The sequence below is a fragment of the Neomonachus schauinslandi genome, chromosome 3, assembly GCF_002201575.2.
Source record: "Neomonachus schauinslandi chromosome 3, ASM220157v2, whole genome shotgun sequence".
In the NCBI taxonomy this organism is placed as follows: domain Eukaryota; kingdom Metazoa; phylum Chordata; class Mammalia; order Carnivora; family Phocidae; genus Neomonachus; species Neomonachus schauinslandi.
The window spans coordinates 190,185,465-190,200,044 of record NC_058405.1 but is presented as its reverse complement, the minus strand read 5'-3'; the positions used below and the strand labels follow the sequence as shown (position 1 = coordinate 190,200,044).

Genomic DNA, 14,580 nt, shown 5'->3' with positions numbered 1-14,580 from the left:
AGTCGCCCCAACTCCCTCCCCAAATGGCTCCGCTCTTGTCCTGACACACTACTAGGCTGCACTGCAGGCACCTCAAATCCCACCTGTGGGAAACAGAATGCGTGGCGTTGTCCCCCATCCCAGCAACTGGCTTTTCCCAAAGCCTTCGCACTCCAGCAACAGCACCACGTGGCTGCCCAGACCCTTCCACGGATCTTTTCGCTGTGCCCTCTCCTAACAAGGACCACCCAGTCACCCAGCCACTCTGTCATCCCTTCCATCAAACACGTCCTCAACCAGTGACACTCGGGTCCTGGCCGTCAGTCTCACCTGGACACGAACTGCTGTCCAGCCTCTGTACTTGCCTCTCTCCACTCTGAACAGGGGATGATTCTAACACCTGTCAAATCACGCCTCTGTCCTGCTTACTGTCCTCCAAGGACTTCTGCTCACACTCACTACAAAACTCTCGGCCTCCGTGGCCCAACACCTCGGGCCTGCCTATTCATGCAGCCTCTTCTCTCTCTTCGTGTCGTGTCCCCCCACCCCCACCCTGCCCAGCCTCACTGCTGGGCCTCCTGCCACTCAAACAGGCAAGCCTGTCCCCAGCTCAGGGCCTCTGCCCATTCCTGGACACCTGCATGTCCTCCTTCACCCGAGTCAACTCCCTGTCCAGACGTCCCCTCCTCAGAGCCTCTCTGCCTGTGCACCCGCCCGTACATCCCCACCCCTCTCGGCTACGTTTTCCATCAGAAGACTCATCGCTAACATGAAAGTGTACACCCTGTGGTCTCCTGATCATCTGACTTGTCCCTCCACATTATGTGCCCCAGAAGGGCGGGTACGCCATAAATATCTGCAGAACAAATAAAGGAAGACTCAAGGGGACAATCCCAGCCCGTGACTGACTTGGAGGAAATGGGCAGGTGGCTGGGGTGGCCCCAGAGCTCAGCGGGCAGGGCTTACGTGCCCTTCTGCCCCTGCTCCGCTCTGGGCCCAGGCCCCGTGTCCAGCAGGGCTCCACCCACAGGGCTCCACCAGCTCGGTGGTCAAAGGGAAGCAAAGGTTCCGACTCCCCGACATTCGCAGCCTCCACTGGGGGCTCCACTTGCGTTGCCTTACCGAGCTGTTTCACGGCATGCTCCTTCTTAGCTTTACTGTAGGAAGAGTTACGTTCTTTTTCAGGGGAAAGACTATTTTCACTCGTTCTAGAGTCCCTTCTTCCTGATATGAAATTGCATAATTAAAGTTTGTATTAAGCTTAATTTGTAATTCTGCATAGTATACCCACTCATAGTACATTATTCTGCTATAATGTGCTACCTAATAATAAGCCAAAAGTATCATATTCTTATGAAGAAACTTTTTTGGATTCTATAGAGATTCTACAATAGCTTTAAGATTCTAAATATGTTTAACAAACATGATACCCCACACTCTAGTAAATGCAAGGCTTCTCCCCTCGGGCAGAACATGGAGGTCCTGTGCCTCCTACACCTTCTGAATGCTGGACGTTCGCCCACATGCGGCCCATTTAAGTAAGGCAGAAGGTCAGGGTGGAGCACCAGCCGTGCTGGGGGAGGATGTGCGGTGAGGTCCACGCCCAGCTCACCGGCAGGGAAGGAAAGAGTCCACGAGCTTATCGACAGCTGGGGAAAGCTAGTCTCAGAAAGCCGGCAAACCTCTGTAATTCTCTCTCTAAGAGGCCACAGAAAAGGAGCCCTATGGCGCAATCGCCAGCAAACTCAGATGCACACGCCCCAAGTTACTAGAAAAGAAGACAGTAACAACTGTCAGCTTACAAAAAAATCACAATTCAACAGAAGAACTGCGGGCTAAGATTGAACACAAGGTGAGGTTTGCGGTGCAGTGACCACAGTCCATGACACTTCTACACTCCAGCAATCATCACTGGCATCACTAAGAAGATGCCATCTCTAAACAAACTAAAAACAAACTGTCGTGACCCGTGACTAACAGACACAGCCCAGCACATGCATAGGGAGACTCCCATACTAACTTGGAATCAGAAGTATCCAACCTTCCCCAAATAATGAAAGCATAAGTTTAACTTAGAGTCCAACTCAATCCTGATAAATTTATTAGTTCTGTTTGTGGATGGGGAGATTCTTTGACTCAATGGTTTTAAAATAATCTGGAAGAGTAAGCACATAAAAGGGCTTAAAATTAATGATTCTGGAACACCTCGTGAGTTACTCTGAAATGGAGAGCATCACCTTACACCATGAATTAAAATAAGAAATAACTAAAAAGATTAAATATAAAAACGCATGACAAAACACAAATCTTCATCTCTCAAATCTCTGGACAAACTACAAAAAAAAAAAAAAAAGACTGGCCATTTCCAGTGCATAAAAATTAAACACTCAGGCAAATCAGGAACTAACATAATGAACAGAAATGAACTGGGGGGGGGGGGGCGGGGGGGGGGAGACAAACTGGCGGATGTCCTTAACATACAGTGAGCTTGTGCCAATTAAGAACAACACTGAAACAGCCATCACAGCAGTGAGGAATCCCACAGAGAACAGACAAGCCCGAGGAGCCAATACAAATTACTCACACACATAAAAATGCACAATTGCACTAGCAATTCAAAAGAGACAGCACTGTTCGTTTTTCCCCTCCCAGACTCAGCAGCAAGCCTTGGACACCGTGGAAAAGGTGTAGGGCTGGGGGCACGGTCGGCTCACCCCGCAGCCGACCCCGCCAACATCCCTGTCCGCAGAGACGCCCGCAGAGGGGCAAGCTCACGAAAGCCTCACGTACTGTTCTGAAGTGGGGCTTTCTGTCTCAGCGTAACGTCCACATGAGAAACTCCAACTGCGGCACTCCTGCCGTGCGGCTCTAACTCTTACCATTTAGGAAAAGGACGATGTTTCAGACACTACCACTACTCAAAGTAACCTCACACTTCACCTGAAAACCTGCAACAATACCGGCCCCCAGCAGCACCTGCCCGCCCTGGACGGACCCCCCATCCGGCTTGTTGGTCGGGCTCAACCGGTGCCACCCTTGGGCAAACCCCCGGCCAGGCCTGTTCGCTTCAACCTCAGCTCTCAGTAGCACGGCTCCCAGGGATCGGTCCTGCTGTTTTTTAAATGCATGAACGTCACCCACGAGCAGGATGCTCTTGCTGGCCACCGAGTCGGGATTACTTTGAAGCCTACCACTTCAAATGACAAGAGTCAGTGAAACATGGGTGACTGATAACCATTTCTGGAAAGTTAAAATTCGATCGCATCTTTTAGATTGCAACAGATCTCCAGCAAAGAGGTGCTACTACCAGCCACTGGTGTCTTGGGCTCACACATGTACGCGCAGACGTGTGCGTGAGTGTGCATGCGTGTGCGTGCGTGTGCGTGTGTGAGAGAGAGAGAGAGAGACATATCTTCATCCTTTTCACATAGTCTTTGTTTATCCCCCCCAACGGCAGATCTGCCGTCTAGCCACAGGATGTTTTTTCTACCAGATACTGTGATTAATATCCATATTTTCAGCTCCTTGTATGATAAATTTGCAGTACCTTCCATGGAATTTTCGGATCGCCGTTTTGATGCTTTTGTTGTCACCGACCTGGATGCTCTAGTGGAAATCTCAGTCTTAAAGAAAAGAGAATGGAAAAGAATTAGTTGGTGCATGACACAGCAATGCCTTGAGTAGATTTACTAGTCAAGCTCTGCTCAAGGAAGAACAAAGAGGAAACAGAACACCACCATCCCCTAAAGAGGAATGGATACCAGCTGAGCACAGCTCAGCACCCCAGACCTGAGGGTGAACAGAGGACACTCAGACCTCCTTCACTCTAAATTTGGAAATCCATCTTTCTGCAAAGCTCTCCAAAGCCCAGCAATCCGCCAACCACACTGAGAAGCACCGTCTTATCAGATGTGTTTATGAGAACTCCATCTCCTTTGCTATATGCTAATTACTCGCATGCATCTGTGACAATTCTGAGTGCAAACATACACACGTTTAAACAGAGCACACACCAGCCAGAAGGTTTTGCTCAGCCTGCCATAATGCCCTCCTAGCTGGCCTCTCAGCCTCCACACCGCACCTGGTCCGTCTTCCCTGCAGCTGCCTGGACGCGTTCTCTAAAATGCAAAGTGCTTTAGGAAAGTTGGGCTGAGTCTAACCTCCATGGCCTGGAGACGAGGAGATGATGTGGCCCAGCCTCGGCTGCGCCCCAGCCACAGGACACGCACCACGGGGCCCCACACAGGCCAAGCAGAGCTCAGAGGGATCCCTCCAGCACCTCAGCTGTCCCAGTCTGCCTGGTGACTGGATCCTCTCCCAGACTCACCTGAAGCTCCACCAGACCCTCTCCCAAATGACTCCCCCATCCCTTTGTACCCCATACGTCACACCTGTCAAACAACTGTATGAGGAAAGCCAGGAGCCCAGCACAGAAGCCGGGACTCACGCGTGAGCCTGCGCCACGTCCCCAGCCCCCGGTCTCCACAGACTAGAAGAGACCACAGCATGGCAGTCGCCACGTCAACACAGCCACGGTTTATGTCCCTTGAAATTATTTTTTAAAGTTTACCTCTGTTTCAGCTTTGGAATCTTTCAAAGATCCATCTGGCAGCTTTTTAGACACCTCCCCTGAGCTTGAGGACTGTTAAGAAAAAAAATCGTCACATTCTAGAATTATTCAAATCTGTTACATCCAAAAACACAACTAGGTGCCAGATGTTTCTAGCTGAGCAGCAGCAAGATCACCCTTCCCTTAAGAGCATCCATCCCACTCCAGGCCTGAGTATCTGCGGCTGGCATGCAGCCCTCATCCCAAAGGGCCGTCCGGATCATTCCGGGTGGGGCAGACCGGGGGCACAGGGGGGTGGGGCGGTGCCTCCCAGGAAGCTATGGAAGAGTGGGACAGTGGGATGCCCACCCGAGGCCAAACCTCTTGGAAACGCCCAGGAAAACATGGGGAATCTGGAAATGTGGGAAGGAGTGAACAGGAGAAACTACCAGCCACCATGGAAACATGGCCCCTGCTCATTCTGGGGCCGGCGGGGGCGGGGCACTTTCCAATGGAGGGTTCTCGTCAAGCAAAAGCTTCAGACTCTCCCTCAGGAAATACTCCCGAGGGTGCAGGAAAGGGGAACCCTCCTACACTGTTGGTGGGAATGCAAGCTGGTGCAGCCACTCTGGAAAACTGTATGGAGGTTCCTCAAAAAGTTGAATATAGAGCTACCATATGATCCAGCAATTGCACTACTGGGTATTTACCCCAAAGATACAAAAGTAGGGATCCGAAGGGGTACGTGCACCCCGATGTTTATAGCAGCAATGTCCACAATAGCCAAACTGTGGAAAGAGCCAAGATGTCCATGGACAGATGAATGGATAAAGAAGATGTGGTATAGATATACAATGGAATATTATGCAGCCATCAAAAGGAATGAGATCTTGCCATTTGCAACGACGTGGATGGAACTGGAGGGTATTATGTTGAGTGAAATAAGTCAAACAGAGAAAGACATGTATCATATGACCTCACTGATATGAGGAATTTGAGAAACAAGACAGAGGATCATAGGGGAAGGGAGGGAAAAATGAAACAAGACGAAACCAGAGAGGGAGACAAACCACAAGAGACTCTTAATCTCAGGAAACAAACTGAGGGTTGCTGGAGGGGAGGGGGGTCGGGGGATGGGGTGGCTGGGTGATGGACACTGGGGAGGGTATGCGCTATGGTGAGTGCTGTGAATTGTGTAAGACTGATGAATCACAGACCTGTACCCCTGAAACAAATAATACATTATTTATTAATAGACAAATTAAAATACATAAATAAATTTTGAGGTGTTAAAAAAAAAAAGGGAAATACTCCCGAAAGGAAGTACAAGAACCTGGGAACCCCAGCTCATAGCTACAGTCAAGTCTCTGACCGACACGTCCTAATGTAAGGACTAGAAGAGACTAGACCTCAGACCCCGTGCCCCATGAAGACTGAAAAGCAAGGGATGACTGTCGAGTTCAACCCTGATGCGTTTCCCTAACTTCCTGCTGGAGGCACCAGGCTGTCCCCTTGAGGGTGAGGGGCGCCGCGCACACCGCCTGGATACCTGGTCCTTTACCGCCACACCTGACACTCTGCACACACCTACTACTTCACCTTCTCTTCATACACCGCCTGAGGGGCTTGAGAAGGTCCCAGCAGTGTCTCTTCCAGACGGGAATCGAATGGAGGAGAATCAAGGGATCTGACGCAGGGTGAAGACCAGCAGAGGCGGGTTAGAAGGGTGTCTCTGCCTCCCCAGAGCCTCCTTGGGAGGTGGCCCACACGGGGTGTCCTTGCCACGGGCAAGCGCTGCCCCCCAGATGCTGCCCCAGCAAAACCACCACGGAAGTTCTACGCAAGGCCGACTTCGGGGGGACGCGGACCAGCCCGGAGCAGAGGCCCGGACCCTGCGCCCTGGCCCCACACGCTCGAAGCCAAGCCGTCACTGCCGCTGGGCTCCAGAATCCCACAGACCCCCCATAAAAACTTCTCTTTGGAATTAGCTTTCTATTAAAAACACTCCTCACGGCACCAGCAATTTTCGTGAACGTGAAGCATGGGAAACTTCGTCGGAAAACCTGGAGGGCTGAGGCCATGCCCCTCGGCAGCTGCCTCACGCCAGGAAAACACACGGGAGCACGCTAGTGCCTCAGAGAATTCAGGCTGGTGAGAAACACCTTTCCTCGGACCTCTACAACGAGGCAAGAGATGGGGAACGCCTTTGTTACTCCTAAAACTCCTAAGGGAAGCCGGGTTTTTGTGACCTGTCTCACGGGGCCCATTACTCTAGGGCGTTCATGGGAGACCACGAGGCTCTCTAAGGGTCAGTCCCGCGGCCCCTCACCCCTGGTACTGCCACAGCCTGAGACACAATATGCCACAGAGCCAGGTGCACGAGCCACGAGCGCCAGCGCAGGCCTCGCCCCTCCCCACGCCGCTGCGTCTCGTGGGCACATCTTGAACCTCCCCAGACCTCCGCTCCCTCCCTCCTAGCAGCTGGAGACCAAGAGATTCCCACAGCCTTCCGGAGACACTTCCTAATGTGCTGTCCCCACGAGAACAGGCATGAGCAGCGCCAGCCCTGACGGGGACCTGAACTAGCTGTAGTGACCCCAAAAGTAACTTGCACATTTAGAAAACACTGAAACCAAACAAATTTTCCGGCCAATCATAAATTTACCTGAAAATTTAATTAAACAAAAATTACAGTAACAGAGGCCTTGTACGTATCTGCTAACGCCCACAAGACTTAGAGAGGAGCCCTGAGCCTTGGTAAATTCAGCCGTGCCCAGGAGCACGCACACGACCGAGGCGGCTCGGAAGGACCGCTCACGCAGCTACGGAGTGGGCCCCCTGTCTTCAAAAAACACCCAAATGCACACACTCAGCCCGAGGCGAGAACAGTGCACCTCGGAACCCCAGCAAAAACTGGTGTCGGTTTGGGTTTCTACTGGGAATGCCCGAGTGGCTTCACTTTACCGCAGTGCTGGAGAGAAGCAGAGTCCCAATCACACGGCGACAAAGACGGGAAACACGTTCGAGAACACCACAAACTCTTCTTAAAGACAGAGGTTTTCAAGCAGGACTTTACCTTTTTGTCAGGTTTGTCGTGCTCTCTGGTCTTCTCCCTGTCGGGGTCTCTGGAGTGCTCCCCGTCCTTCACCCTCCGCCTGTCCCTGTCCCGGGCCTTGTCCTGCTCGCGCTCCCTCTCCCGGTCTTTCCACCTCTCTTTCTCCTTTCCTCCCTCGTTCCTTTTCTCTCTTGCGCGGTCCAGGTCTTTGTCACGGTCCCTGTTGCCTCGGTCTCTGTCCTGCTTGGCCCGGTTTCTGACTCGTTCTCTCTCCCCCTCTCGGTGCTTGTCTCGCTCAGGATCTTTATGTCTGTCACGGTCGGTCTCCTTCGTCTTCTCCTTCTCCTTGTCCTTCTCTCTTGCTTTGCTTTCTTCCCTCACTTCTTCTTTCTGTTTTTGATCTCTGCTTGTACTTCTCTCGTTTATTTCAGAGTTCCTTTTATCCTGGAAAGAAGGTCAAACAACAATATCACTTACAAATGTCTTCACCTGAACTATAAAAAGACTCATTATTTCATTTTTGAATATGTGCAATTTGCAAGTCACCTCTTTATCTTTATGAACTCTGGGCTCTTCTTCTCGTGCATTCTTATTGTCCAATTCCTGAGCTTTTGACGTCAGTGAGGTCCTTCCCTTCAGGTCCCCCTTCTCTCCAGCCAACACTCTCTTCACCGCCTCGTCGCTGGAGAGCTTGCAGTCCAAGTGGGAGGAAATTAAACACACAGTGAAAATGAGATCAACACAAGTGACAAATGCGAGCATCTGCATTCATAGACGGTTCACTAAACACGTTAAACACGTGGACATGAAAGTCAAAGGATAAAATATTAGAAGGAAATGCTGCCATCACCAAGTACAGCATCACCTCCAACACTTTACACGTGAACAGCAGAGCAGACCCTAGCTAAGCAAATCGCACTTCAATCCCCTGAGCTGTCGAGTGTGGACGTGTGTGTCGTTCAAGGACAGCCTAGCGCTGTGCGCGACCCCACAAACGCCTTACACCTCTCACAAGGTCAGAGGCTGGCACTGACAGGGCCCCACAGAATGATCTAACTCAAGCTCCATCACACGCCAAAACCCTTCTGCAGCATCTCTGACTCTGCGCAGAAGCTTTGAACACCTCCAGGCAGGAATCCCACTCGCTCACACACTCATTCCACAAGGACGCACTGAGTGACCATCACTCGCCAGGCACTAGACGCCAGGTTGAGGACACGCTGTGTATCGGGGGAGAGGCCAGATGCAGCAGTTAAACATGGGTGTGCCTAAGCCAGCCTGGGAGAGAGCAAAGGCCAGGGCTCCCAGACCAGCAACCGATCCCCCACTGCTGCCAGACGAAGAAATGAGGGGTCCTGACCAGTGCAAGGGGCCTCAGGGTGCAGGCACGGGTGCGGGAGCTGAGAAGGAACTGGAGGGGAGGGCGTAGCCACAGCTCTTGAGGACGCTTGTGAGCCATGCCACGTAGCTGGCTGGGCCCAGAGGCAACAGGAAGCTGGCAAAGGATTCAGCAGGGAAGACAGGAGTCAAATGTGCTTTGAAAGAGAAGTAACAGAAAGGATGCAGGGGTGGGCACTGGGTACAGAAGCCAGGGCACTGGCAAAATCAGCTGCGTGCCTCCGAGCCTGAGATCTGGATGCAGACCAGGGCAAGACTCTCTCCAGGCCTCCTTGGAGCCACCACCTCCCACCCCCACCCCTGCCATGTGAGCTGAAACCCACCCTCTTTCCCATTTTGGTAACATGGAAAGTTAGCCCCAGCCCACAACCCAACAGGTACACGAAGGGCTCTATTAGCTATGCCCTCTGCCCTCGGGGGCGATGCGGCTCCCACAAAGAAGAAAGGCCCTGGAGACGCCCTGCCGGCACCGCCAAACCTAGATGCCCTCTGGAGTCCCTAGTGAGGACAGCCTGGGCTGGATCTAAGCAGAGATGCCAAGTTTCCAACCCACAGTGAGGATCTCAGGAAGTAGCGAATCAGTCCCTACACAAGAGACTCAGGATTACTTTGAAGGTGGCACAGCTCTGCTGTCAATAGCCAGGAGGGAAAGAGGACCAGAAGAACAGAGTGCAAGGGGAAGGGAGGAGAGTGGAAGGAAGGAATGGAAGGAGAGAAGCAGACCCTGGAGGCTGGAAAGGCAGGCAGAGAACAGGAGCGTCCCATAAGCCCCAAAGAAGCAGCACAGCAGGTCCTCCAGCCCCCAGACCCTACCCTGGAAGGAGGCCCACAAGGAGAAGGCAGGCAGGGCTTGGCTGCCGGGCATGCCGCCCCCTGCCCCTGCCCCTGCCCCAAGAGCCAGTGTCTGTGAAGTTCCCTCATTCATACTTGGCGTACCTTTGTTTTACTGTATAGTTTTAATCACCCCTTCTGGAACTCTGAGGCTCCAAAGCACAGCGCTTGGCAGACACCACCAAACACTCCTTCCTGAGACACTGCCCACTACCCTGCGGTCGCCTACCATCCCGTCTTGTCTTTCAGGACTGCTGGGTCTAAACTCTGGCACCTCCGCATTACCTTGCTGAGACAGCATTTTCCAATTCTCTGGAGCAGCTCGTTTGTTCTTTCAGGCTCGTGCCCGGCCACAATCCGCGCTGGTTTTGCGGACAGTGGCTCTCCTGAAACCATCACCACCACGTCTATGGCCTTCTGAAGGAAGCTAATTTTTGCATCTTTATCCTGAAAGATTTCCATTTAAAATACAAATAAAAAGTACTTCCAAAAAAGTTTCCACCATCTTCGGTATGCTCAACAGGCACAGTTACTATTTATATCATGTCAGATTTGGAAATACTAACTCTTTGTAACAAAAAAAAAACATTACGGCTTTTAATTTTAGTTGGTAGTAGGCTAGCAGAAACCTTTAAAACACTAGTTCCATTTCTCAGTGGATAAAATTAGCATGATATGCAGTTGGCAAAAATAAGAAAATGAAATGAGAAAGGGTATACCACAATTCACAAATTAATCAACCTTGTATTTCAACACACATCAGCATATAAATGACACACATCCAGTTCACAGCTTACAGAAAACCCACTTGTTAGGGTGAGGGGCAGCCACCCCCGAGCCTACCTTAACGTTATCGGACTTCAGCTCGGCGTCTGTGTAGAGACCCTTCATGAAACCGGTCATCCTAATCACCTTCAAAAGATCAAGGCCGTGGTCAGCACCTCACAGGGCAGCCTCTTCATCACCCTCACTCCCTGAACCCCACACTGTCAGGAGCTGTCGGAGTCCATCCATACCCAGGATTTAATTCCTTCACTTACTCAACAAGCTTCTGAGTGTCTACTATACGGGAAGGCCTTTTCCCAGGCAGAAGCCAGCCTGGAGGTGCAGACGGGTAAACATCTCAAAGACTTGCGGGGTGCTAAGTCCCTAATCCAAACACAGGAGGGGCGAGGGTGTCAGAGGAAGTTTCCCAGAAGACATGGTATCTACACCGAGACCACAGGCTGAGTGGGGGGGCGGGGGTGTTTAGGACCCATGTCCCAGGCTAAACCATCCCTGCAAAAGGTCCTGGGCCCAGAGGGTCCCATTCAAGGGAGCAAAAAAAGTTCAGGGCAGGAGGAGCCTGAGGCCAGAGTCCGGCGGGGCCAGAGCAGGCAGGGCCTGACCCAGATGGCCTTCAAAGATGCTCAGGAATACGGACTTTGGCCTAAGGACTACGAGGAGGCCCTGAAAGGTTCAGAGGCAGGGGGACAGCATCTTACAAGGGTCACTCAAGCCCAGTGGAGAGAATGGATTCTGGAAAGAACAGAAATTTCTCAGCCTGGGTTTCTGAACCTGGATGGAAAGGTCTTTCTCCTCACTCACTTGCTACAACAGGGGGGTGCTCTGTGCAACTGTCATTTTGTTCTCTCCCTGCCTGTCCTTCCCCTCAGTCAACCTGTAGCTCCCCATTACCCTGAATCAGCTTTAGGGGTGGTGATTTTCCCTGTTCCTCCCCGCACCCACACACAGCCAGGCTCCTCGTTCTCTCAGACCAGAGTTTTTCAAAATGCAAGAAGTTGCTGTAAAATCAACATAATGGGTAGCAATAAGCTTTTTTTTTTTTTTTTTCAAAAAAGAAAATGTCAGCTGCATTGTATATAGGAAGCATGAATACACCTACACGTGTATGTCCTGGATGGATATAAAGCATATGTACTGGTGCAAGACATGTTTGTTGGAAAAAAGACAGTCCCATGCTAACATCAGGCTATTTCTCTGAGACCAAGCACACCTCACTACTAATTAAACTGGCTCTCATTCCTCATCAACTACCTAAGAGTTGTGCTATTATTTCTCCTGAGAAGACAGATGGACTATTAAGAGTATCCCGCACTGAATATTCCTAGAGCCTTTTCATTTTGTCTCTTCTGGGGTTTTCCTACTTTGCTGGCAGTTAAAATTGTGAACAATACTTTTAAGGGACAAGAAACATTAACCTTATAAGATCAATGCTTTGATTTATGAAAAAGAGAGTTAGTTTAGCTGTAGCTAAATTACTAATATGGTGACTTGTGAAAACAATACTCAGAGAGTTAAGAATTTTCAGGAGGCTCTTCACCTCTTACCTGAAAATGCTTTCCAATATGCCAATCATTCTAACAAGTAGGTGACAATTAATATATTTACCTTTACACAGGCAGAAAAATTAATTTCAGAATTAGATTAGGAAGAAAACACTGGTTCCTGATTGGGAACCTGCAACTGCTTCCACACAGCCTGGCTACTGGTCCACCAAGTCAATTCCTGCTTGAATGTCCCTCCTCCTTCCCCATCCTGAGGCACTCTGACCTTCCAGGAGCCCAATGCCACACCAAGACCCAAAGGAGGAGGCCTATCCCCGCTACCTCCTCCCGGGCTCTCCATTTCAATGGGGAGACAGGACTAACACAGAAGATACAAGTGTGAGGGTATGGTAACAACTGCTGTAGTCAGGCAGGCTCACCTGCTGGCTAACTCACTTCTTCCCTTCTGGGTTCGGGGGCGCTACCTGCCTACTTCATGGGTAAGGCAGCGCACAGCCCAGCTCCCACCAGGCTCTCCTCACAGCCGTGTCCCTTCCCCAAACACTGTCCAAGACAGGTGGAAGTGTTGCCCCAGCTACAGAAGGAGGTGGAGGCTGGACAAGACAGCGCTGGGATGTGTGTGGGATTCCAGAGAGTTCTAAGCACAGTTAGGGTTTTCAACACAGAGGCACACATTATAAACTAAGTTGAGACAGCAAATGATAAAGCAAAGCTTGTGGAGAATAATACACCCAACCTGTTGGAAAGAGTTAAGAAATGAAGTTTGAGGACCGACATGCAAAGCCCTGGGAAGTCTGCAAGTTCAACCTGATTCCTAAGTCCCAAAGACCACACCCATGTTCCTCAGTTCAATACCCTTCTTAGGTGCACCATGGAGATGAGTTACCAGGAGCCTAGACAGCCTCCTTCAACAATGAATGTGTGCTGTGCACCTTCTGTGCACCTTACCCAGCTCAGCTCACCCAGGATATGGCAACAAACAAGTAACTGCCTCCGTCATTCGGTAATTCACCACCCACTGGGGAAAAGTTACAACCAGTCTCAACGGAGGTGAGGTTGTGCCCTTCATCAGCCAATACCAACCTGCTCTTTCATAGCTTTCCCCTGGGGGTCCCACCACAACCACCTTCGATAAATTTATCCACAGGTGTTTATTAAGCACCCAAACGTGATCACCATGCAGAGTAGTGTGGACAAAAAGTGGGCGGGGGGGGGGGGGGCGCAAAAAACCACAGTAATTCTCCAGCGATTTCTGATCACCTTTCACGAGCTAGGCACTGAAGGGGGGGAAAAAACTCAGAGAAACGACTCCGCCGGGCAGCGTGGAAGAGGTGTGCTAACAGATCCGAGAGCGGTATGGAAAGAAGAATGTTCCCTGAGGGGCCGGAAGAGGCGGCCCAGCAGGAGGGGTGAGAAGGAAGGAGCAGGGGTGAGAAGGAAAGAGCAGGGCTGAGGGCGAGGAACTCCACGCAGCGGCACCGCGAAATTGGGCCCGGTGGGCGCTCCTCTGTCAGGGCCTGCGCTAGGCTATGCGAGGTCCGGTTCGAACGCCAGCCCCGATCCCGGCCCGGCCTGCACCCCGCACCTGGGCCCTGACCTCCACCTGGGCCCTGACTCCCGGCCCGCACCAGGGCCCCGACCCCCACCCGGGGCCCCGACCCTTGGCCGCACCGCGGCCCCCGGCCCGCACCTGGGTCCCGACCCCCACCCGGGTCGCTGCCCTCGGCCCGCACCCGGCCTCGGGCCCGGCGCCCACCTCCGTGATGATGTCGTGCAGGTAGCGGAACGGGGGCTTGCTCAGCAGCTTCTCCGTCAGCGGCGGCCTCCGGATCACCTTCCCCAGGGCCTCCTGCGTCCGCTTCACCACCGCGGCGTTCATGGCGGCGCCGCCCGCGCCCGCGCCCCCGCCGGCCGGCAGAGCCTAAGCCGCGATCCCCGGCCGCCGCCGGCCCCGCCGCCGCCGCCGCCCGCTCCCGCCTCGACGCGCCGCTCGGGCTCCCATCCCACAGTGCACCGGAGTCGGCCACGGCGCGTGCGCAGGGCGGCCGGCGCCCGTCGCCAGGGCGGCGCGGCCTTAGCAACGGACGCGCCGCGGCGCCCGGCGTCGCCCCTGCCCGCGGCGCTGGCTGCGAGACGTCAGGACCAAACGTCCTGCCGGCGCCTGGCAACCGGGACCAAGCCACGCCCTTATTCTTCTACCAGGTGTCCGTGCTTCCGTCCACCTGTCTTCCACCCACCGTGCGCCGGCTCACTGCAGAAATCCTTCCAGCAATTTGGAAGCTCTGTGACCTGTTTTGGGTTCTTTTTTTATAAAAAGATGCTGATTGCCCCTGCATTTTTAAGTCTTTTTTTATTGACAAATAATTGATATATGGAACATCAGCTTCAAGTGTACGACATAATTATTTGATATTTGTATATATTGCAAAATGATGACCACAATAAGTCTAGTTAACATCCACCACCATAGTTACAAGGAG

General features: G+C 52.2%; 1 protein-coding gene across 2 annotated transcripts in view; it reads right to left on the bottom strand.

Moving 5' to 3' along the window:
* Positions 1–14,033, bottom strand: part of TRAF3IP1 (TRAF3 interacting protein 1) — a 62,262-nt gene extending 48,229 nt beyond the window's left edge. For both annotated transcript variants that reach the window (XM_044913462.1, XM_021678978.1), the window contains exons 1-7: positions 13,857–14,033; positions 10,656–10,724; positions 10,098–10,259; positions 8,130–8,273; positions 7,605–8,027; positions 4,550–4,621; positions 3,527–3,602 (exon numbers count right to left, since the gene is read on the bottom strand). In XM_044913462.1, coding sequence (XP_044769397.1) covers positions 3,527–3,602; positions 4,550–4,621; positions 7,605–8,027; positions 8,130–8,273; positions 10,098–10,259; positions 10,656–10,724; positions 13,857–13,979 — 1,069 coding nt within the window. In that variant the 5' untranslated portion in view covers positions 13,980–14,033. The remainder of the gene's footprint in view (positions 1–3,526; positions 3,603–4,549; positions 4,622–7,604; positions 8,028–8,129; positions 8,274–10,097; positions 10,260–10,655; positions 10,725–13,856) is intronic.
* Positions 14,034–14,580: the final 547 nt, after the last annotated feature.